Source organism: Brachionichthys hirsutus, chromosome 7 (assembly GCF_040956055.1).
Source record: "Brachionichthys hirsutus isolate HB-005 chromosome 7, CSIRO-AGI_Bhir_v1, whole genome shotgun sequence".
NCBI classification, from domain to species: domain Eukaryota; kingdom Metazoa; phylum Chordata; class Actinopteri; order Lophiiformes; family Brachionichthyidae; genus Brachionichthys; species Brachionichthys hirsutus.
Window position 1 is genome coordinate 3,583,402 of NC_090903.1, and position 21,974 is coordinate 3,605,375.

The 21,974-nt window shown below is 49.0% G+C and overlaps 2 protein-coding genes across 2 annotated transcripts; both read right to left on the bottom strand.

Annotated features, from left to right (window-relative positions):
- Positions 1 to 211: 211 nt before the first annotated feature.
- Positions 212 to 11,939, bottom strand: inpp5f (inositol polyphosphate-5-phosphatase F). The gene is made up of 20 exons (XM_068741275.1): positions 11,843 to 11,939; positions 10,493 to 10,573; positions 9,563 to 9,699; positions 8,637 to 8,765; positions 8,347 to 8,514; positions 8,197 to 8,253; positions 6,745 to 6,943; positions 6,487 to 6,666; positions 6,258 to 6,325; positions 5,922 to 6,046; positions 5,716 to 5,793; positions 5,347 to 5,467; positions 4,032 to 4,160; positions 3,836 to 3,953; positions 3,557 to 3,755; positions 3,417 to 3,488; positions 3,267 to 3,340; positions 3,014 to 3,142; positions 2,831 to 2,924; positions 212 to 2,684 (listed from the first exon to the last, which is right to left on the bottom strand). The coding sequence occupies exons 1-20, from the start codon at positions 11,937 to 11,939 to the stop codon at positions 1,559 to 1,561; spliced, it is 3,381 nt and encodes a 1,126-aa protein (XP_068597376.1). The 3' UTR covers positions 212 to 1,558.
- A 2,108-nt stretch (positions 11,940 to 14,047) lies between these two features.
- On the bottom strand, positions 14,048 to 20,866 carry bag3 (BCL2 associated athanogene 3). Its single transcript, XM_068741150.1, has 4 exons — positions 20,687 to 20,866; positions 16,466 to 16,792; positions 15,986 to 16,354; positions 14,048 to 15,909 (listed from the first exon to the last, which is right to left on the bottom strand). The coding sequence occupies exons 1-4, from the start codon at positions 20,864 to 20,866 to the stop codon at positions 15,139 to 15,141; spliced, it is 1,647 nt and encodes a 548-aa protein (XP_068597251.1). The 3' UTR covers positions 14,048 to 15,138.
- Between the last annotated feature and the right edge of the window lie 1,108 nt (positions 20,867 to 21,974).

A 21,974-nucleotide genomic window follows, 5' to 3' on the forward strand; every position in this document is an offset into this window, starting at 1 on the left:
TGAAACTCATGAGACACATTCGTGTACTTTCTTTATTCTGGAGTATTTTCCTAAACAAAAAGTGTACAATGCGCTTCATCAAGTAAACACCCGAAAGAGGCTACGAATAAATAGGATACTTTAATATACAATCTCAGGACAACAGCTGGGAAAAGACGAGCAGACGTTCAGACGGGCGAGCGCTAACGCTAGGAAATGTGCGTCCTGTTGCATATAACGCACACACACACACACACACGGGTCTGTCAGGAATGTTGAGGATTATTGATCCATTGGTTTCTGCTCTGTTCCAGTGTTAGTTAAGATACACTTTTAACTCTTTGCCTTCCAACCACAAACTTACAGCTTTGTCAGAACCAGCAGGTTCCATAAATAGAACGTAGCGCTCAAAGGGGTTCCTGCTTAACGACAGTTAGATGGTATGAAGTAACAAAGATATTCAACGTGCCGACGTGCACGGCCATTGGGTGGACGGTTCAGTGATCTCTTTCCTAAATGTTCTAGCGATGTTCTCATCGGGTTCTCACTCACAAGTAACTAATGCAGAAACCCGAGAAAAACGGAACCAGAGGTCGGCCAGTCGAGTACCTCCACGCAGTCGGCGACGTGTACACACGCAGTACATGAAATACCCAAGACAAAACGCGTTGACATACATTAACCCCCAATGCCAGCTTTTATACAGTACACCAAAAGTAACACGATAGATTGGACTGATCTCCCATAAATACCTGATATATATATATATATAATTCCACTTCAATCCTCATTAAGGCAGTATGCTTCCAGCCTGGAGTGCGTCAAGCATCAGCTTTCTAATGAGGTGGGGGGGGGGGGGCTGCATGTACCCGCTACATGCTGCTCCTCTGGACTCAAAACAAACCCTCGTATAAGTACAATATATTTACCATGACCAGCTGCAGCCAGCGGCGACATTGACGGAGACTTCTTTTACACTCATGAGGCGTTGAACAGACCGCCACACTACCCATTGACCCCCCCCCCTACAGCAGTACCTACAGCACACGGTAACACGCAGCTCCCGCTGACCTAGAGCGTCCCGCTTACGCTTTATTTGGTCTCTTCCATGTTCCTGGAATCATCAGATTAGAGCTCGTGCAGGTTAGATGAAGACTGGAGATCAAAGGTCACGTTTCTGATTCAATCAAACATGTTTTATGTCGCCGTGTTTTCCTGCGTCTTCATTATTACATTTGGCTTTTTGAAAAGTCCTCCATCGCCTGCCAGAAGTCTGAAATGATGTCATTTCCATCCAGAGAGAATTTACTGACGATCATTATCAGTGATTATTGATTACTGATGAATTATTCAATCGTAAAAGGAAAGAAGGTCTGATATTTTTAACACTCAGATGTTTGGATGCTGAAGAGGGATGTAAAGATAGATGACCCTTATATCAGACCAGTCGGTGCTCTCTTAGGTGGGGGGGGTGGGGTGGGGTCTCTCCCTGCTGGGCTGCAGCAGAGGAGCCGTTTCTACTGCTACCATCACACGGCGGTTCAAAATGGACGCACAAGGTTCTGCTACGAGGACGGCTCTAGATCTGGATGATTCTGGTCTGGCACTGCGTAAACATCGCCTTCAGCTCGTTCTCTTGGGCTCCGGCCACGCCGTCCGGCTCGGGGCTCTTCTGCACCTTCGCCACGGCGAAGCTGATGCCCTGGGTGAGTCCGGCCTGGGTGAGGCTCGCCACCTGGACCATGGAGCTTTTGATCTTGGCGAAAGGGGAGACCGCTCGGCTTCCGTTGCTGTCGGCGGGCGAAGGGCCGAGGCTGCCTTCGAGGCTCCTCTGGGAGCCCCCCGAGGCCGCCGAGCTCGGTTTCTGGACCGCGAGGAGGTTGGCGCCGGAGGCCGAGGACTCGAACTCCAGCTGGGACGGCCTCGGGAGCTGCGGCTCTTCCCGGTCGTGCCGCGCGGCGCCCGGCTGCTTGTCTGCGCAGGCTCTGGCAGGCTCGGCGGGGGCGCTAGCGGCTAGCGGCTGCTCCCCGAACACCTCCACATGCTGGGTGTGGGCGTCCTGGGCGAACTGCTGGCAGTAGGCATCGATGGGAGTACCGAAGTCAATGAGGAGGGCTTCCTCGGCCACCGACGCGGCCCCTGGCGACTCGTCCTGGAAGGGGCTTTGCTGCTTCCCTTCGCAGCCGGTGACTCGTATCGCGGCGGGGAGATTTAGCTCCACGCTACCGATAGAATGAGAGCGGCTGCCCAGCCGCGGGTTCGTCGCTACGATGCCGCAGCTGGGCAGCACGTAGTCCACGTCCTCTAAAGACCCGCGACGGGGGAGATCCGGGTCCGAACCGTACGAGTCAGAGTCAGAGGAGTCTTCAGAGAGTTCGCTGCGGACGTCTTTGTCTTTGCTGTCCGACTTCTCCAAGCTGCTGTCGGACTTCCACAGGACGGCGTGCATCGACGGCGTGGGGAAATCGAGCTTCACGTCGGGCTTGGGGAAGTGGCCCGACCTCCCCAGAGGCCTGAAGGGGCCCACGTTGACGTTGGGCCTGCTCTGCTTCACCCTCTGGTTGAGGGAAGAGAGCTTGTTGAGGAGGTAGCTTCTGCCCTGCGCCAGGCCGGAGCTGCCGGAGCTGCCGGAGCTGCCGGGGGGGGCCGGGTCAGCGGGCCTGCTCTGGAGGCCCATTATGTCCTCCTGGGGTTTGCTCTGCCGCCTGCAGCACAGACAGAAACAGGAAAAGGCTTTCATTGGGACTAAATGCACCTTCATTAGACTCGTATGCGGGAATGTGAATCTATAATAGAGCTTTACACACACACACACGCACACGCACGCACACACACACACACGCACGCACACCTCTCTAGCTTCTTCACCTCCCGGACCGTGAGCATGTCCAGCCCCATGGCTTGCCGAGTTATGCAAAGCATCTCTGCTATGCATTGCAGCGTGTCTGAAACACATCACAGCGTAAGTTTCGCTTCGCTTTTCTGTCCATCTAAAACAAATAAAAGAAACACATTTCCCCCCCCCCCCCCCCACCTTTCCCGTCGTCCTCGGGGTTCCGGGTCGCCGCCCGCAGCGTGTGAAAGTAGCCGCTGGTCTCTCCGCTCCTGTAATGCAAACGCATGCAGCAGAACTTCGGCTTCCCGAACAGCGTCGGCTCTGGACCTGCAAAAGAGAACTCATTATTCCGGACGACGTGCTTCCGCTTTCACGATGACTCAGGGAGCCGCTCTGTGACGAGAAGCCGATGACTCACCCCCCCCCCCCGGCTGCATTCAGACCAACTCACCGATTTCAATCTTTTCCAAGCCCTCCAAGCCGAGCCGCTGGTACTGGTCCACTTTATCCGCCTCGTCGTCGTAGCTGCGAGGGAACAAAGGTCAGCGCCCGCGGAGGAGACTCCTCACTCAGACTCACTCAGACTCGCAGACGCCCTTACTAGGCGATGTAGTAGGCTTTGTCAGAGAGCAGCAGCAGCACGTCCACGTCTCTGTTGGTCGCCTCGACGACGCTGGTGGGGAAAGGAGCACGCGATGAAGCGAGCGCGCGCCAGAGAAAACGCCGACTGGCGCCGCTGACCTGATGTCGCCGCTGATCAGCGCCCAGCCCCCGTGGAACTGCTCGTCGTCGGGCAGCAGCAGCTGCATGTAGGTCTGCAGCAGGAGGCCCAGCTGCTCCTGCACGCCCCTCTGGCTCTCCTGCTCCTTCTCCTCGTGCTCCTTCTCCTTACTGAAGATGGAGTAAAGGTCCTCCGTCACCGGCAGCCCCATCATCAGGTCTGCAGAGGAGGATTCAGAGCGTCGGCCGGGATCTAGACTCCAGAGCAACACGCTATTTTGGGCCCTCGGGTCTCCGTACCGATGACGGCTTGTCTGTAAGCGTCCCTGAAGCGGTTCAGGTAGTAACGGTTGGCCGAGTTCACGCCGTCCTTCATCACACCGGCCAGTTTCCTCTCCCCCGTCCTGGTGAAGTCTCCCTAGTAGCAGAGCGGAAGGAAAAACAAACATGGAACTTCACCGTTGGTTTAAGGACGTGCAGGAACGGCGGCGCTCACCTTCAGCGCGGCTGTGCCCGCGTATTGTCTGCTGATGGTGTCGCCATTGTTGGCCCACATGATCTGATAAATCCGGTAGCATTTGGGAGGCAAAGGCTGTTCTGGAGGCATCACCCCCAGTTTCTTCAGCTGTGTGAGGAAAAGAAAAAAGAAAGAGAGTGTTTGTCCGTGTTTACTCTGTTAGATCAAGTCTTTGATCATTGATAATGGTCCGATTTAAAAGTGTCAGCGTGTACACTTATTTGTATTTGCTCCTTAAATGCAATCCAAGATGAATATATAAAAGCGGAAATTATTTTTGGGACAAACTAGGATTGTATTGGAGTGAACTGAAGATGAATTATATTTACTACTATTTAAAATCTTTGGCGCCAATATTACCTCCGCCATGGTTGTGTTTGTCCGTTTGCTGTTAGCAACGTAACTCAAAAGGTTACAGATTGATCGCGATGGAATCTCCAGGAACACGCGATTACATTTCGGTGATGATCCAGAGGAGATCCTGGATTCTGGATCAGTTTGAATGTTTTGTTAACATTGAAGTAAATGGAGCTTCAAAATGTGATTGATTATCAATTGATTATTGACGATGTTTATGAAAGTTGACAGTCATGTGGGGGGGGGGGGGGGGGCTCTACCTCGCCGCCGAGTTCCATCCAGATCAGATATCAGGATTGTGGATATTATCGAGATTCTTTTTTTAATGGGGGGTGCACTTGACGGGTCTTGGTCCAACTTAGATTCCCATTACATTTTAAGAGTGATCCGGAAACCCGTCAGGATACCAAAGAATAGGGATTTACGCATTTACCGGTACTTATAATTGACACTATTTCGAGAGAGAAAAAAGAAAAAGAACAAAAATCGGATCTTTTCAAATATGCATTCAATTCACGCACCAAAGATCAGTCATAAAGGGGTCCGATATGAACTATCATGAAAAAAATCTTCTGGATCTGATCCAGAATGAGGTCAGGAAATAATACATTTTAACATTAAACCCCATTTATGGATTCAAAATCAATGCATCAACTCTGATTCACTTTTCATGGTTGGTGTATAAAGATACCAAGAACAATCTAGAACCTTTTGGTGATGATCCAGATCACCATGTGGACGGAGTAAATCCAGCTAGGAGGGGAACGAGCTGCTTGGCAGAGGTCTGTGCTCTCTCTCTGTTTTTCTATCTTTAAGTTGACAGGAAACGAACGCAGCGTAGAGATGGCGCCGTCCGCATGTAGACCGCCATGCCTGCATAATGCGACCGCCGCATGTTCCTTCTCTAGCCTGGACCAGGACACCGAGCAGCTCTCACCTGTTGCTCCATCACCACCCGAGCAAGAGCAGCCTGGACCACGTTGGTCCTGTCGAGACAGTCCATACAGTTGACTCTGAAGATGCCCTCCTGCTTGCAGATGACTCCTGCCTGATCCACCCTGACAGGGGGGGGGGGGGGGGAGCACATTCATCTTAGGACCCACGCCTCGGATTCCCCCCTTCGTGCATGCATTTCATCAAAGAAACACAAAAGTCTGTCGCTGACTGAAGGAAATACGGCCGGGATGGCGTGCACCTGGAGCGGCCTTCGTGTATACGGCCATGTGACATAATGGAATACTCTTTTTCCTATTATCCTGCTGCTAATCCACCAATGAAAAGAAGAACATTCCGACAGGACACTCACCACGCCCACTTCATGTCGCTGACTATATCCGAGATTGCATCCGTCAGTATTTGCACGTTCTCAAACTTCATCCCTCGGCTGAGAAACCAGATTTAAAAAAAAAAAAGGACGACAAAGCGGAAATGAACGTTTTGTGGCGCGAAACAAACGCGTCACATCCACATTCCGTGAGAGCGGTTCGCCACACAGGAGCATGCTTCTCTTACCAGTGCTCGTGGAAGTCAAACGAAACATACGTGAGCTTCGGGTTGTTGTAAAGTAAGACTTGCTTCATGTACGAATCACCAATTATCTTCTCCCGCCCACTTTGATCCACCAAGTTAATGATGACCTGATAAAAGAGGAAGGTCATTTAGCCTCACCTGAAACAGCTGAAACATAAAAGACACCTTCAGTCCGACCCGTCTTTACTAAAACATGACGAATGAACATTCAACATTCAACCCGTTTGCTGTAAACACGGCGGCGATACATTTTTAAAAGCAACCCGATGACCCCCCCCCCCCCCCCCCAGTCCGGAGCAGCGCTGAGCAAACACCGACCTGCGTCCTGTAGAGCTCGAGCTGCTGCTCAAAGTGGGCAGCGAAATACGGCATGGTCTCCGTCTCTCCTGAAACACACACAAACTGGACGTTGGCGATAGAGGCGCCGTTTCCTCAGAACATCTGGACAGGTGGACCCGAAGGCCGAGACGAGAGCCTGGACGTTGGACGCTCAGCTAAAACTAGCCGTCGCTAACGCTGCATTGCAAGTTCACTTTGTGCCGCTGACCTTTCTCCAAGCGTGGCCGGGGGTTGTAGCGGTACCCGGCCTGGCTCCAGAACACCGGCACCGAGCCGCGGGTCTGCACGAAGGACAGCGTGTGGCTGTGCACGTGGACCAGCTGCTCCGTCTCCACGTAGTTCGCCACGTGACCATCGGAGTCCACCCCTCTGCGTTTGTACCGCATGCCTGCACCCAACAGCGTTAACGGTCGCCATTAGATGCAGGAAACGCTCCATCCAGCCCGAGAGGAGCGGCGGCTCTCACCTGCGCGGTGGCGGCTGCGTCTGGAGATCAGGGCCACAGTGAAGCGGGGATGGATGTCATCCACGCAGGTGACCTCCTGTGGGGGGGTCTCGGGACTGCTCCTCTCCTCGTCAGGCGTCTCGTTGTAGTTCACCACCAGTTCCTCCACTTGCACGAAGCCCTGGATGATGGGCATCACCCAGTGGTCCACCGCTGGGACCTGGAGCATCCCAAATGTAAGGCACATGTGAAACGCTGCTTATCTGGTTGGTTTAAACACAAAGAAGGACAGAAGTCACGAAGCTATGGGCCAATCAAAAGGAATGTTTAATGGCCAAGTACATTTACGCCTGCAAAAGAGTTGCCTTGGTATCGTGGTGCTCTCTCTCTCTCTCCGTCTCGCTCTCTTCATATTCACTGTGTCCTAAATCAGGGGTCCCCAACCACCGGGCCGCGGCCCGGTACCGGTCCGTGAGGCATTTGTTACCGGGCCGCAATGAAAGAACAACTAATGTATACAATTTCCGTTGTATCGACTATTAGCGTCTAAAAGGTGTTTTATTTTGAAAAACGACCGGATTTTCTCCAACGTAACAATCGCGTCTTGATACGTTGCTAAAAAAAAAACAGCCGTGAACTCGCGAAAATTAATAAAAAGAAACAAAAGTCTTTGGAGAGCTTCTTTGCTAAGGAGAAAAGTCCAACTGAGGAGGAAGAAGAGGAGGAAGAAGAGGCGCCGACGACCTCCAAGAAGAGAAACCAGGACTAAGACTTAAAACTCGGGTAGTAACAGCTGACTCGCTCCGTTAACGACACAATGAAGGGTTAAAACCTGCTTCGGCACATTGAGACCAGAACCCGGATTAAAAAACAAGAATGTGGAATTTATGAAACAAAAAACCACGAAGGACAGAAGTAATTATTGGGACCACAATTTATGGTGAGTAGATATTGTGTAACTATTAATTATTTATTTAATAGTTATTACAAGTGCATAATATAAAGTCTATTGGTAAGATTACATGCCTCTTTTTAAATGTAATTACCGGTATACCCCCGCCCGGTCCGCGAAAAGATTTCACTGCATGAAACCGGTCCGTGGCAGGAAAAAGGTTGGGGACCGCTGTCCTAAATTACAACAACCATCATCATCATCATCATCATCATCATCGGCGGTCTCTCGTAGTCGAGCATGACTGTCCTCCTTCTTGGTTCTTGTGGGTCTTCAGGTGGGCATATAGGCCTATTCTGGACCCAGTTATTCTGGTGCAGTATGGGCAGGGGGATGTAGTGGTGGTGGGTTTGGGTTGACAAGCAGACGACCAAATGAACAACAAAGCAGGAGTAAAACTAGAAACGGCTTGGCGAAGGTAAGAATCAGCATTTCTTGATGTCATCACCGTGACGACCATGGCAGCGAGTAAACATGCATTCGGTCCATTCAGAATGAGACGACATTTAAAAATGATTTACCTGGAGGTCAATAAGGTCTTGGATCATATGTTTGTTCCAGAAGAAACGGTCGTCAACCTTCCGCAAAGAATTTAAAATAATGAATCACAATCACAGCATGTGACGAAGGGCAGAACAGCCCGACTAGCCGCGGCACGTCGCTCTGCTAACCCGTTTCCACAAGGGCAAACCGGACTCGTCCAGCCGCCCTCGACGTTGCACGCTGTTCGTCAGGTCGTAGGTCACGCTGTAGTAGAACGAGTCCGAGTCCATGAATATCTTATAGAGCTCGTCCAGCAGCCGCCTCTCCAAGCGCTCCTTCTCTTTGTTCTCCTTGACCTGGAAGGCAGGCGATTGGGTGGGTGGATAGAAGAGAGCAACATAAGCTAACAAATAGATCCGATCACAACTATGAGCCCGTCAGTTTGGCAATGGCAGAATACGTTTTCACATCTAAGTACCTTTTTCTTGATGGGCACCGCCACGTTGGATTTGATCTGACTGAGCGTTTTCATCAAGAACTTCGACTCGTCGGGAGACGGGGCCAGTTTCTCCGGTCTGTCGATCCCAAAGTGATGCTTCTTACAAAGCTGGAAAAAAAATATTTGTTTCATGCAATATTGATGACATTAACAAAATGTTGTATTTTGTTCAGTATCACCAAAACAAGGCGTAAGAAAAACATTCATCGCGACCCACGACAGACAACACAGCAGCCGAAGGGTTCTAAGGGCCTATCCTGCAAAAACACGGCACGACAGGGGCGGGTTCTAAGGGCCTATCCTGCAAAAACACGGCACGACAGGGGCGGGTTCTAAGGGCCTATCCTGCAAAATCACGGCACGACAGGGGCGGGTTCTAAGGGCCTATCCTGCAAAAACACGGCACGACAGGGGCGGGTTCTAAGGGCCTATCCTGCAAAAACACGGCACGACAGGGGCGGGTTCTAAGGGCCTATCCTGCAAAATCACGGCACGACAGGGGCGGTTCTAAGGGCCTATCCTGCAAAAACACGGCACGACAGGGGCGGGTTCTAAGGGCCTATCCTGCAAAAACAATCCTTTTATTTACTCACTTGAAAATATTCCGTCTCATCGATGCTTCCCTGAAAGACTGAAAGTCTCAGAAAAATTCAACTTCTGTGCAGTATGTGTGTTTTTTTTTTACAGTATAATTTAACCTCCAGTAACTACAAATGAGGAAGTGAGGATAATACTGTTCTTTTAGAGTTAAAAAAACGCTTCATTTGTGCTTCGGTCAGCCCATCAGAGGTGAGTCACACTCTTACGCATACAAGGTAATTAAAAAACCGATGAGGATCCTCCCACTGATTGTGAGGAGGCTGAAGCGCTGAGTACCCCCCCCCCATGTCTCGGCACACACACACCTCCAGCTCCAGCTCCTGAGGCTCTTCCTCAGACAGAGGAATAACAGCGATCTTGGTGATCTTGTAGACGCTGTGGTTCCCTGGTAAACAGCCCACGAGCGCTTTCTGCCGGATTAATACCAGGCCGAGAGGAAGATCTGCCAAGGAGGAACAGAAGCGGCATTTTGTCTTCCAAACTGCGTGTTTTTTTTTAAACACTTTAATTTGAACACTCTCCCCCTGAGAAATAACTCAATGCTTGCTGTTAGAAGCGTAAGATCAGTAATGACTAATAAGTCTGATAAGTACCAGGGCAGGGAGTGGCCAAACCCAACGCCTGAAGTTTATGCTGCCTGCTGCCTTTAAATGAGTCTTGTTTTCCTCGTACAACCCATTAAAGAACTTTATCGTGGACATGCTGGGTTCCTTTGTCTCTCTGTAGGAGGACAACCTGTCCAAGAAGACCACATTATGACCCGAGTCCCTCGAGTGGTCTTCTTAGGCGGGCTGGTCTGGATATGATAAGAGTCCAACGTCTCTGGACACACCTTCTAACCCTCCCCTTATGTCCACGTCATAGAATAGAGTTCATGTTTAAAGCATCTCGTGCAAGCAAAGCTAAATGTTTCAGACTTTTTACCTCGCTTTCGTGCATCTTTGTACACCGCTGTTCAAACGCTGGCTGTGCACGTGGCTAAAAGCAGCCCTAACTGTAACACTTCCCAACCTGAGGCCCTTACAGGCATCAGAATAATCATCCTGCATCACACTCCTCCTCAGAAGTACACACGTTTCAAAGTACTTTCACGCCTTCCCTTGTGAGCAACAAACTGCCGAAGCACTGGATGATCTGGCGACTCGAGTGTTCGGTGCACACAGCAGGAATCAGACTGGCAAGCACGTGCACGCGCCGTGCAAAAGAAAGCTACCTGTTCATTATTAGACACTCACCTGCGTGAAGTTGTATTTTGCCAATGACGCCTTCAACCAAACCCAGGCACACTGGATTCCACGCCAACAACAAGTCAGTCGCTGAAATCAAAGAGAACATTGAGATGGAATAGAGGTGGAGAAAGACAACGGGGCCGCTTTAGGGTAGACATACCCAGAGGCTCAGAGATTCCATATACACATACATCAGGATCAATGTGTATCATCTGTACAGTATAAACGGCCGACGCAGATATAAACATGTCTTAACAACATAAAATGTGGGCCACGTTGCCGGTTAAGGGGGGGGGTTAGCGACGGGGTCTTAGCTAAGAGGCTAACAGCTCAACCTACGCGCAAATCAATCAAGAATTAAAAAATATTTATTCCAGCGCATGTTCCTTAACGGTTATTAATAGCAAATGAAACACGGATAACCTCAAAAGGAATGGAAAAGTATTGCTTTAAAAAGAGAACATCCATCAGCCACCGACAGAATCACAAATCAATGAACACGACATCGCTACTTCAGATTACGAGTCTAATCTCCCAGCTGCTTTTATTTTATTTATTTTACCAGCCTGTTGTCATTTCTGTCCATGATCTCAGTGAATCGGGATGAATCCCGTAGTTCTGCCAATCTTCACTTTAGAGTGGAAAATGCCAGTTATTGGACTCAAAACGATCAAATATCATCGGAGAAGTGATCTGATAGGAGAGAGAGAGCGATTGCAGCAATACACACTCACTGTGTGAGTTCCTTACACACCGGCCAGAACACTCCATGTACGGTAACAGGGAACTGGTTGGTGACAGCCCTACGGGAAGTAGTAATACCACAATGCAGGATTTGTAGTACTGTGGAAGTACTTCACTTTGAGCCAGACAATGGAGTGGAAACCATTTTTTCCAATTAAATAATGAAACAGCCGTGCAACTAAAAACCTGTTTTGGATCTCAGCACAGATATTTAAACTTCAGCTGACACGGAGGATAACACACACGCACACACACACGCACGCACGCGCGCACACACACACACACACACACACACACACACTTCTTTAACCTCCTGCGGGGAACGTGTGATAGCAAAATCCAAAGTATTTCATGCAACAGGAAAGCATGACCAAATTGTACCTCCCAAAACGATGAGTGTTTTACGGAGCCGGTTTTACGCGGCGCGTTTACCGACTCCGAGCCGGTTTAACGCGGGCTGACGGATGAATGGCCGCGGAAACGACGTGGAGCTGCACATGCATGGCGATAAAAACAATGTCGGTCACCTCCAAAACAGGGTTATACAAGTCGATTTGTATTCGTATTATTTTTCCTACCACACCCTCCCAGCCAACAATGTTGTGAACGTACCCGGTCTGACGGCCATGGTCCCGTCTTTCCGGCTGCACCACAGAGCGCTGTCCCCGCTCTGGAGGATGTACTCGTCTTTGGCTTGAAACAGCTCCATTTGCGTCCCTTTGTGTCACACAGCAAGCAGGTCGAGCTAGTTGTCGGTGTGGGTCGACTGTAGCTCGCCGCGGTTAGCTCCTTCCCCGCGGGCGGCTGCGCTCCAGCAGCTAGCAGCTAGCTACCTAGCGCCCCAGCAGCCAGCTACCCAGCAGCTAGCTACCTAGCGCCCCAGCAGCTAGCTACCCAGCAGCTAGCTACCTAGCGCCCCAGCAGCCAGCTACCCAGCAGCTAGCTACCTAGCGCCCCAGCAGCCAGCTACCCAGCAGCTAGCTCCCTAGCGCTCCAGCTACTAGCTACCCAGCAGCTAGCAGCTAGCTCCCTAGCGCTCCAGCTACCTAGCAGCTAGCTCCCTAGCGCTCCAGCTACCTAGCAGCTAGCTCCCTAGCGCTCCAGCAGCCTAGCGCGCTAGCGTCTCGGACCGGTGTATTTCACTCCTCCTCATGCTGATAGTCCAATAATAATATCTCTACTGCAGAAACGTTCCTTCCCACGTTGATGGAGATAGCAGGGTTCATCCCAGCAGCGGCTAAGCGCTCAGGATGTGACAGCTTCCTGTTCTAAACAACATCACGTGATCAGAGCCGGGCGCGTCACCGCTGGTGTGCAGGGACTGCCTGCCTGTCTGTCTGTCTGTCTGTCTGCCTGTCTGTCTGTATGTCTGATAACATTAGAAAGTTACGGACGGATCTTGAAGACATTTTCAGGAAATGTTGGGAACGTTACCAGGAACAGATGATTCCATTTTGGTGATGATCCAGAAGAGATCCTGGATTCTGGATCACTTTGAATTTTCATTGGGATCAGATCCAGTTTGTGGATTCCATCAAGATATCTTGCGTTTCGGCCTACTGTGCACTTAATATTAGAGATAGAGATTTCCAATAATTGAAATCGCACACCCCATTTACACATTATAAAATCAGTTAAAGGTCCCATATTATACCATTTTCCCACCTTCAAACCGCTTTAATCCGGGTCGGGTCGCGGGGGCAGCAGCCCAGACTTCCCTCTCCCAGGTCGCTTCTTCCAGCTCTTCCACATTCCCAGGCCAGCCGAGAGACATCGTCTCTGCAGCGCGTCCTGGGACTTTCCCTGGTCTCCTGCCGGTGGGACGTGCCCAGAAAATCGCACCGGGAAGGCACCTAAATAATATGCTCTTCCTCCGACCGTAGGTCTCTTCCTCCCCTGACTTCCATCCAGTGTTTGTTATACTTGCTTTTCATTCTTCGATAGATGGAAAAGCATATTTATCGATAATACTTCATTTCCTCCTGTGTCCATCATTTATCCAGGTTGTGGCATGGAACAATTGCGAAATGGACTACTTTTGCGGCGTCCTAGAAGAAGGGCGCAAATATGCTCTCATTGATGGCCCACTGCTGATATGAAGGCACGGAACAGCTGTAGATTTTACCATTGAAAACGTCAGCAGAAAAAAGCAGCTGCAAGACAGCTGAAGGTCGAGTCAGGGCCTCAAAGCCGCATGCAGACTTGTGAAGCTCTAACGATGGACTGGAACTTTGAGATTCAAGTGCAGGATACTATGTAACTTGTGCAGTGTACTGTGTAACTTGTGCAGTGTACTGTGTAACTTGTGCAGTGTACTGTGTAACTTGTGCAGTGTACTGTGTAACTTGTGCAGTGTACTGTGTAACTTCAAGAATACAATGCTCAGGATTCTGTGCATGTCATTGAAGTTAAAGGTATGTTAAATATAAATGTTAAAGGTATTTGTCTCTTTTATATGCTTAGAGAAATAAATATTATTACTCACATATCAAAATTTCATTTCATAAATATTATTTTCATGACTCAAGACCTTCATCTAAGACAAATCCCACTTAGAGGATGCGCCTAAAATCCAACTCTATAAGAAATGCAAATAACAACCCCGAATGTCAGGACTTAATTGTGTTGCTAAAAAGTCTTGTGAATAAAGATATTTCCGCTTTTGAGTTATGCTCGGGACGTAAAACGTCCATTTCCATCTCCTCACTTTGTGGGACGTAACTGAAGTAGACATTATTTCTAATGCTTTACGACACAACGCTAAAGAAAAGTCAGAGCTATGTCACAAAGAAATCAAATCAATCAGATCAATGAAAATCAATGTCAAATATATTTTATTTTTAACCATATCAACGTCGCTTGTGTTCAACAATGAATCAGCTGCACGCCTCAGAAACTGATTGGCAAAAAGCTACAATCCATAATCTGTTAAAGTGTTAGAAAGGGAGCCATGGCTTATGACCTTGACAAATCACAAGGTCAAACAGAGCGGTCGTGTTGTCTTGCGCTTCTGTTTGTGAATTGGGCATTTTGCTGATTTCGTAAGGCTTCGTGCCATTTTTTACAGTGTTATTATGCAGTTACTGTGGTAACAATCCAATGACATTCTGGCTATCTTCAACTCCTCATTTAGCATCAAGCGCTCATCGTCTAGGATACGCATCTCCATTTGTCATTACAAATTCATAAATGTACCAAAATACTATATATAATGATATGAATACTGATTTTTAAAAAAATGCTTTGAAGTAACGAGTAAAGCAATGCGCATACACAAAAACGCTCAAACACATCAATCAAAACTCGTGTGGGTTCGATGCTTCAAATGAAGCGCTTGCTGATCGTTTCAGCGCGATTGATTTCAAATGATCGCAAAGTGCAGACGGCAAAAATCGGCATGTGCACCGAAAAGCAGCATCGAATAGACGTCTTCTCTGCGTGACAGAGCAGCGCCCGGCGTGATCTCGTGGGTCTAACAGGGCAGAGGCGACTTACGGTATGCGCTGACTGGATAAAGGAAGGCTTCCTAGCATCTCAGCAAGGCGAAAGGCAACTCCACAGAACATTTCTCAAGAAAATACTTCAGCCTCCGTTGCTCTCTTTCCATTTTTTGTTAAAGGCCTCTTATGCAAACTTTAAACTGACTAGAAATGTTACGACAGTTACGACAGCCGCCCCGTCGCGGAGACGTTGGCGCGACGCAAAAAGGCGACAACATTGGCTTGAAGAAAACAAGAAAAACGTAATTTCACCGAGCAAATATGTGCTGAATGGCAGGAAATAGCGACGCTTGTTAATCGATGCATGCAACTTCTATGAAGGCCGTAGACAGAGGAGGGCGAAGCCAGAGCAGACCAAATATACAGCATGTCATCCACCTCTCCTCTGCGTTAGGGAGAGTGCGGCCATTATGAGATCTCCCTCGCCAACCCCACATCCTCCTTGGCGAGCGTGCCGGGCTCGCCTTTCTGCATCGAACCGTCGCCCTCCGTCGCCGCCTCGCCGGAGGGCCCGGCCGGTTGCTCCTCCAGTTGCTCTAGTTCCTCCAGTATGGTCTGAACGCGGCGGACGCCGTCCCGTCTCGCCTGCCGTACATCCGCGCGACCCTCTGGGTCAACGGAGTCCAGAGCTAAGAGCTCTTTGGTCAGCAGCTCCTCCAGCAGCAAGTACTTCTTGCCATTTTTCTTCCCGTCGAAACTCCTCACCTCCTGCTCCAGCTTAGCCACCCGCCCCACTATTTGCTGTACCTTAGCCAAGCCCGGGTGCATCGGGCACTGAGCGGCCTGATCAGCCTCGACCTCCGCCGACTGGACCTCCGGGGGGGCATCTGTCACGTCGGGGGCTTCTGCTTTGGCGGGTATTTGAACCGGGATGTCGGCGGTGCGTTGCTGCGGTTGCTCTGGTAACGGCGTTAAATGTTCCGGCTGCTGCGGCTGTACGGATGTCTGGGGTGGCGGCTGGTGGAACTGTTGAGGTTGCTGAGGCGGGGGCTGTTTGGCCGGCTGAGGTTGCTGAGGCGGGGGCTGCTGCTGGTGCTGCTGGGCTCGCTGAGGCTTCTGGACTTCAGCTTCTCTGTGCGCCGGTTGGAGGAGCTGCGTGCCGTCGGGTTTCTGCAGAGCGCTCTGCTGCTCCTGCTGCTCGGCTTTCTGGGGAGGGTCTCTTGCGAGGACGTGCTGCTGCTGAACCTGAGACGTTAGAGAAGACATTCGTAAGGATCCGTTACGGTCCGGATCAGCGCATGCCGAATGTGGAAACGAAAGCAAACCGCCGGGTTACCTGCGGCCTGACGGGCGACTGACTTCTGACGTGAGGTGGGAGGTGAACAGAGTCGCGATGCTGAGGAAGCAGAATCGGAGAAGCTCTTTCCCGGGGAGTCTGAACGGCTGACGAGTAGCCGGGCCAGTCGTCGGCCTGGATACGATGGAAGGGCTGCTGGGGCTCCGAGTAGGAGGAACGCTGAGCGTAGACCGAGGGATTCAACTGAGCCTGTGGTTGTGTTTGGCCTCCTCCTCCTCCTCCTCCTCCTCCTCCTCCACCCTCGTGGATCACAGGGATGGGGATGTAGCCTGCTTGAAGGGTGGAGCTGCTCGGCCGTGGGGGTTGGTGATGTGGGACAGCATAAACCTTAAATATATAAATAGAAGGTAAGCAGTGAAATCTATGATGAAAATATTGTAGTTTATAAATGAATTAAAGAATGTCCCAGAATGTGAACGTTTGGTCTTAATCACCGACCTCTGCTGCCGGTGAAACGGCCACGCCGGCCTTTCCAGGCTCCGTGGCGCCGCTGTCTGAAGGCCCGCGTAGCGGCGAGCGGGGCCTGCAATGGAGCCCCAGCGTGGGGGAAGGCGTCTGCCCACCGGGCCGCAGGTTCTGTGCAGCGCTTGGCTGGATGTACGAATAGCATGGATGCTGCTGCTGCCTGAGTTCTGCGCCGTCGTGGAAGACCGGGATAGGAACGTAGCCTGGGCGGAGAATGGGGCGCTTCATCTCCCTCACAAAGGTCTCCGGGGGGCTCGGTTCCGGAGGGGAGTCCGGGCCATTCGCAGACACGTCTCTGACCTGAAACACAGCCAGGAGTACAGCTCTGTGATTTATGATGAAAAATCAAGAATCAAACTTAAAGACGTCTCATTTTATTTTATTTTACAATCAGTGTTGATGTATATATATATATATATGGGCCATTCTACCGAATTGGTTCAAATTGCTGTCCCACAATGAAAATCATTGTTAAACAAACAATAAATTGTTCAGACCTTATATACATACTAATATCATGTTATGATCTATTCTAGCAGACATAAATTGAGATACCATCAAATTTAATACATAAAGAATACTATTTTATATGTCACTTTCTATTGGGAGGTGGCCGTCCCAACCTCTGACTCCTAAATTTAAATTCATGAAAATAACATTGAAATGATTTTTGAAATTTTCCTAAATATTTTATTTTAATAGATCTTTTGGATTTCTATTAAAGGGTAGTTGGAATTTTAGATTGATTTTGTAGATTGTTTTAAAATGAACATTTTTCATGCAAAAAAATCCTGTCCCAAGTTTTCATGTCACTCCCGAAACACAAAGAGTTTCAGCATGTAGGCGGGGCTTGGTTTGAGATACACGCCCAGATATTTCACCAAGGAGAGAAATTACATTCCCGTTCATTCCTGGCCACATGGTGAGTAGTTCCTTTACAGTTTTTAAGTCGAAAAATCAGTGGCTGGTTTTAAGGACTGTCACCAACAAACACATAACTTCTGCAATGAAATCAACACTTTTGATTTTAATGCTTAATGTTGTGTTTTCTATTTCTGTACACATGTTCAAAACTGTTTTTGTAGCCATGCTGTGCCAAGTATTGTTGAGTTATGCCAAAAACTAGCATAAAACGTCACTACGTCATTAAAGTAAGTCTTACATAATATAATACATCTCTCTCTCTGTCTATATTATATATACCGTATTTTCACACCCATAGGACGCACCTAAAAGTCTTAGATTTCTTTCAAAATGTGCAGCGCGTCCATTGGTCCGCGCGGCCTATTTGTTGTTGTAAGGCGGACTCAGTCAGGCGCCTGGCGGAGTGATACGCTCCAACGCGCATCACCACAGTAAACTATTATGGCGTGTTGACGGAAGTGGCTGCCGAGGCTGCCGGTCCCGCAGCAGAACACGGGAATAGAGCAGCGGGGAGAGAATCCAGCATTAATGAATCAATGGAGGAAGAGGAGGAAGCAAGAAGACGACTTGCAGCAACTCGGCTCCTGAGATCTGCGACTCCGTGCGGGCCGATCTCACCGATACGGTCTAAACCGGAGTGAAGCAAGCTAACGCGCTAACGGGCTAACTAGCAAGCTAGCTTATCATCGTCATCCCCGGTGGATTAACCAAAGAACTCCAACCGTTCAACGTTAAACTGCGGGCTGCGTGGGAGCGCTGGGGACAGAAGGAGAACACAGTTCCACTCAGAGTGGAAGGCAGCGGAGCGCCACCGTTTGACTGGATTGTAGCTGCTTCGGCTAACTGTCTGCTAGCATTGTTGTTCGAGCCTTCACAGAAGCCGCGGCACGGCACGAAAAGAGACTGACAGTGAAGAAAGAGGCCGGCATGTTTGACGGAGATCTAGCGCAGCTGTTCACTACAGAAACAGAGGATGAGGACTTTGATGGGTTTGATTAATGACTCTGTTTTGCTCCGGCTCTATTTCTTAAAACGCGCACCAGTATGCTTGTTTGATTGATGACGATTAAAGATGCGAGTACCAAACTCAGTTTTGCTCCTGCTTTATTTTGCGCACCTATCATGCCGGCGCCTTTTGATCCGCGCGCCCTTTGTATGTTTGAAATACCAAAAAATCAGCTGTTAATGAGACTGCGGCGAATCACCAGGTGCGTCATAAGGTCGTGAAAATACGGTATATAATAATAAAATGATATATTGTATAAATATTCTGTATATTTCACCACAAAATATAGTTTAGACATTTTGGTGAATGTTGGTGAAGAGTTAGAAAGAAATAGTACATCTTAATATCCAGTATACACAGGAGGGAACTGTTTTTAACCCTTTAGATCCTGTGATATAAATCTCCAGGAATTGATTGACTTTCATTTTTAGATTGATTTTTTTCTCTCTCACACACCACGAGACGAGCGCAGGTCAGAGATGAGCGACGCAGGGAGGATAGTCAGTCAGTGACTCGAGACAACTGCATGTCAAATGATTAGAACAGGATTAAAACTCTTTGTCCTGACGTAAGCAAAAGGCTTCTCTTTTTCTCTGAATGACACGTTTGTCAAGAACTCCCTGGAGTCCAGGCGGTGAATGATATTAGGGGAAACAGGGGAGGGTTTCTGTCTCTCCATCTCATTTTGTTTCCAGAGCATAACTCAAACAAACATTTGATTAGTTTTGTTCCCAACAAAACTTTCTACGAACAGCCGAGTACTAAAGTGCTTCTTACCCGTTTTATTTATCTTTTCTTCTTTTCTAAATTTCATAGTTACAGTTTCATAGTTTGGCTGATTTCTTTTAGACATTAGCAGGATCCTCAGCCTCCTCCTTGTCAGACTGTTGTGTAGAAGTTTGGGGAAAGACACATAAAAAGTTCTCTGCAAGCAGTATACATACTTCAGAAGTGAGCCATATGGATGATCAATAATGCTGGATTCTTATTATTTTTAAAATCAAGAATACTAAAATTTAAAGATCATGTGGACCTGCAGACATTACTGATTATATACAAAGCAAGAAATAATTTACTTTCCGGACATCTACAAGCAATGTTTTTGACAGAGGGGGGGTTACAACCTGAGAGGAACGTTCTAATATTACTCATATACGTATTACTCAAAAAGATTCAAGGAAATGGTTTTTCAAAAGTACAAACATGAGGAATGGCGTTAACAAAATAAGAGTACAAAAATTGTATTGAGGTACAAGTGTAGGTATTTGGTTGGGTTTGTACAGTGTGTACATGCATGTATCATGCATGAATATATATATACATATATGCATGCATTTATAGTAAAGATATTGATTATGTGAGATAATTTCATAGTGACACGGGGGCAGGGTTAAATAAGTTTTGTTTTCTTCATCCTGCTCCTTTTCGAATGGAGTACTGTTTTAAATACTACGTTTTGTTTGTTGTTGTTGTTTTCTGAATATCCTTTGGTTTCTCTCATCTATGTTCAAAATAAACGTATTCAATTCCATTGTTAGAATAATTTCCACTAACCGAGGTACTAGTATTAGTAGTATTAGTATTATTTTCGTATTAGTGTATAAACGCGATGACGCAGGAGCTGCTGCTGCCCCCCCCCCCCCCCCCCCCCGTCAACGACCCTTTGCCCTCCGCCATTTCAACACGGGACACGCCGCGTCACCCGCTGCACCACCACACCCGTCTGATCCCGCGACAGCTGCGTCCTCGGGACAGCAACGCGAACCTATGCGCGTAAAGAAGCGATCGCAGCCCGCGCGGGGCTTCGCGGGGCTTCGCGGGGCTCCGCGGGGCTCCGCGGGGCTCTGCGGGGGTCCGCGGGGCTCTGCGGGGCTCGCCCCAGGCCGGAGAGAAGCGGGCGAGCCTCAATCCTTGTAAGGGAAAAAAGTTTCCGATCCGCGCGGCGCCGCGGGGGGTCACGGGGGTCCCCGTAGGTAGCCCCCCCCCCGCACATGCTGCAGAGTGAGTCATCGAACACTAATAGTGTTAGATCATGACACGGAACATAACGGGACTGATCCCCGGTATACCGGGGGGGGGGGGGGGGGGGGGGGGGCACCAAACCAGGCCCAACTGTTGCGGTCAACAAGATTGATTGAGAAAGCGTCGCGTTTTTACCGATTTAACCTCATGACGCACACGCACACGCACGCGCCGCCACTGGCTCCACTGGCTCCACGCAGCTGCTGGAGAGGTGGCGCTGCGGTTAGCTCCAACTTTCTCACCTTGCTCGCGTCGTGGCGTGGGTCGCTCCAGGTGGTCGCGCGGTTATTGTGATCCACGAAGAAGGGCCATCCCGTCTGCGGGTCGATCTTCACCTCCCAGCCGAAGGGGAGCGGGTCGTGCTCGTGCTCGTGCTCGTGCCCGTGGCTGCCCGCCGGCGGCCGCGTCTTCACGCCGTTCATGTTGCTGCGCTGAAGCGTTCCACGCAGCGCGACGGGCGCTTTAAAGATCCCTTCGAGTGACGTGGAACAAAGTGGGCTGGAAGTTTCTCCAAATAGCCGGGTGAGTGTCGGGGGCGTGGCCGTCTGGAAGATTCACGATCGATCCCCACGGACGCGTCACGCACAGGAATCCCGCACCGAGGAAGAAAAGGAACGTTCCGGATCCTGTCCCGCTGAGGGGGAGACCCTAACCCGGGGGGGTTCCTGCAGCCCCCCCCCCTGAGTGAGAACACATTTCTGTGCATAGAAGGGAATCCCAAAGCCCCAAACCTTTTCACAATAAAAGCTTCCCCTAATGAATGTACTGCCCCCCCCCCGCAGGTATAATGAACGAGAAGCGCTGATATTCATGGTGTTTCCATAGCGCTCAAATTCAATTCAAATATACTATTGATCAGCAATTAGCAATGACTAGATCAACATCCGGTTTAACTAGGGCAATACTACACTGCCCCCCCCCCTGCAGCTCTGAATGTCTAGTCTGGAGTTCCAGATACTCGACGAGTTTAAATCTTGAAGCTTGAAGTCCAGTCGACTTAGGTTAGGTTAGGTTAGGTATTTATTTATTTCAGGCAATGACAAAAAGCACACAAAACAAAACAACCCGTGCCACATCGCACGAGCCACATTTAAACAATAAGTAATAAGCCAATTCAGCCTGAAAGGGAGTGGGAAGAAGAAAACTTATTTAATCCCACCCCCATTTCTCATAACATAAACATAGTAAGCTCCTCTATTTCAAGCTCCAAATCATATCAACAACAACTATATACACTGTATGATTTCGAAAAATACAACAAAATATCGGATGAAACTCGCGAAATTACAAAATTATATATATATATATTATTATTTTTTTTATTTTTTTTTTTATTTTATTTTTTCCATTATGGTGTTACCACAGGTAACATGACAGTTTAGACAGTCATGCCAACATTAATAATAAACAATACCAGCAATGGTAACAAACATATACCAACAATGGTAATGGAAACAATAAATACCTTCAAGACCCTCTGTTTGAATATTGCGAGTAAACCAGCTGTCTATATACTAGCTTAAATTGATG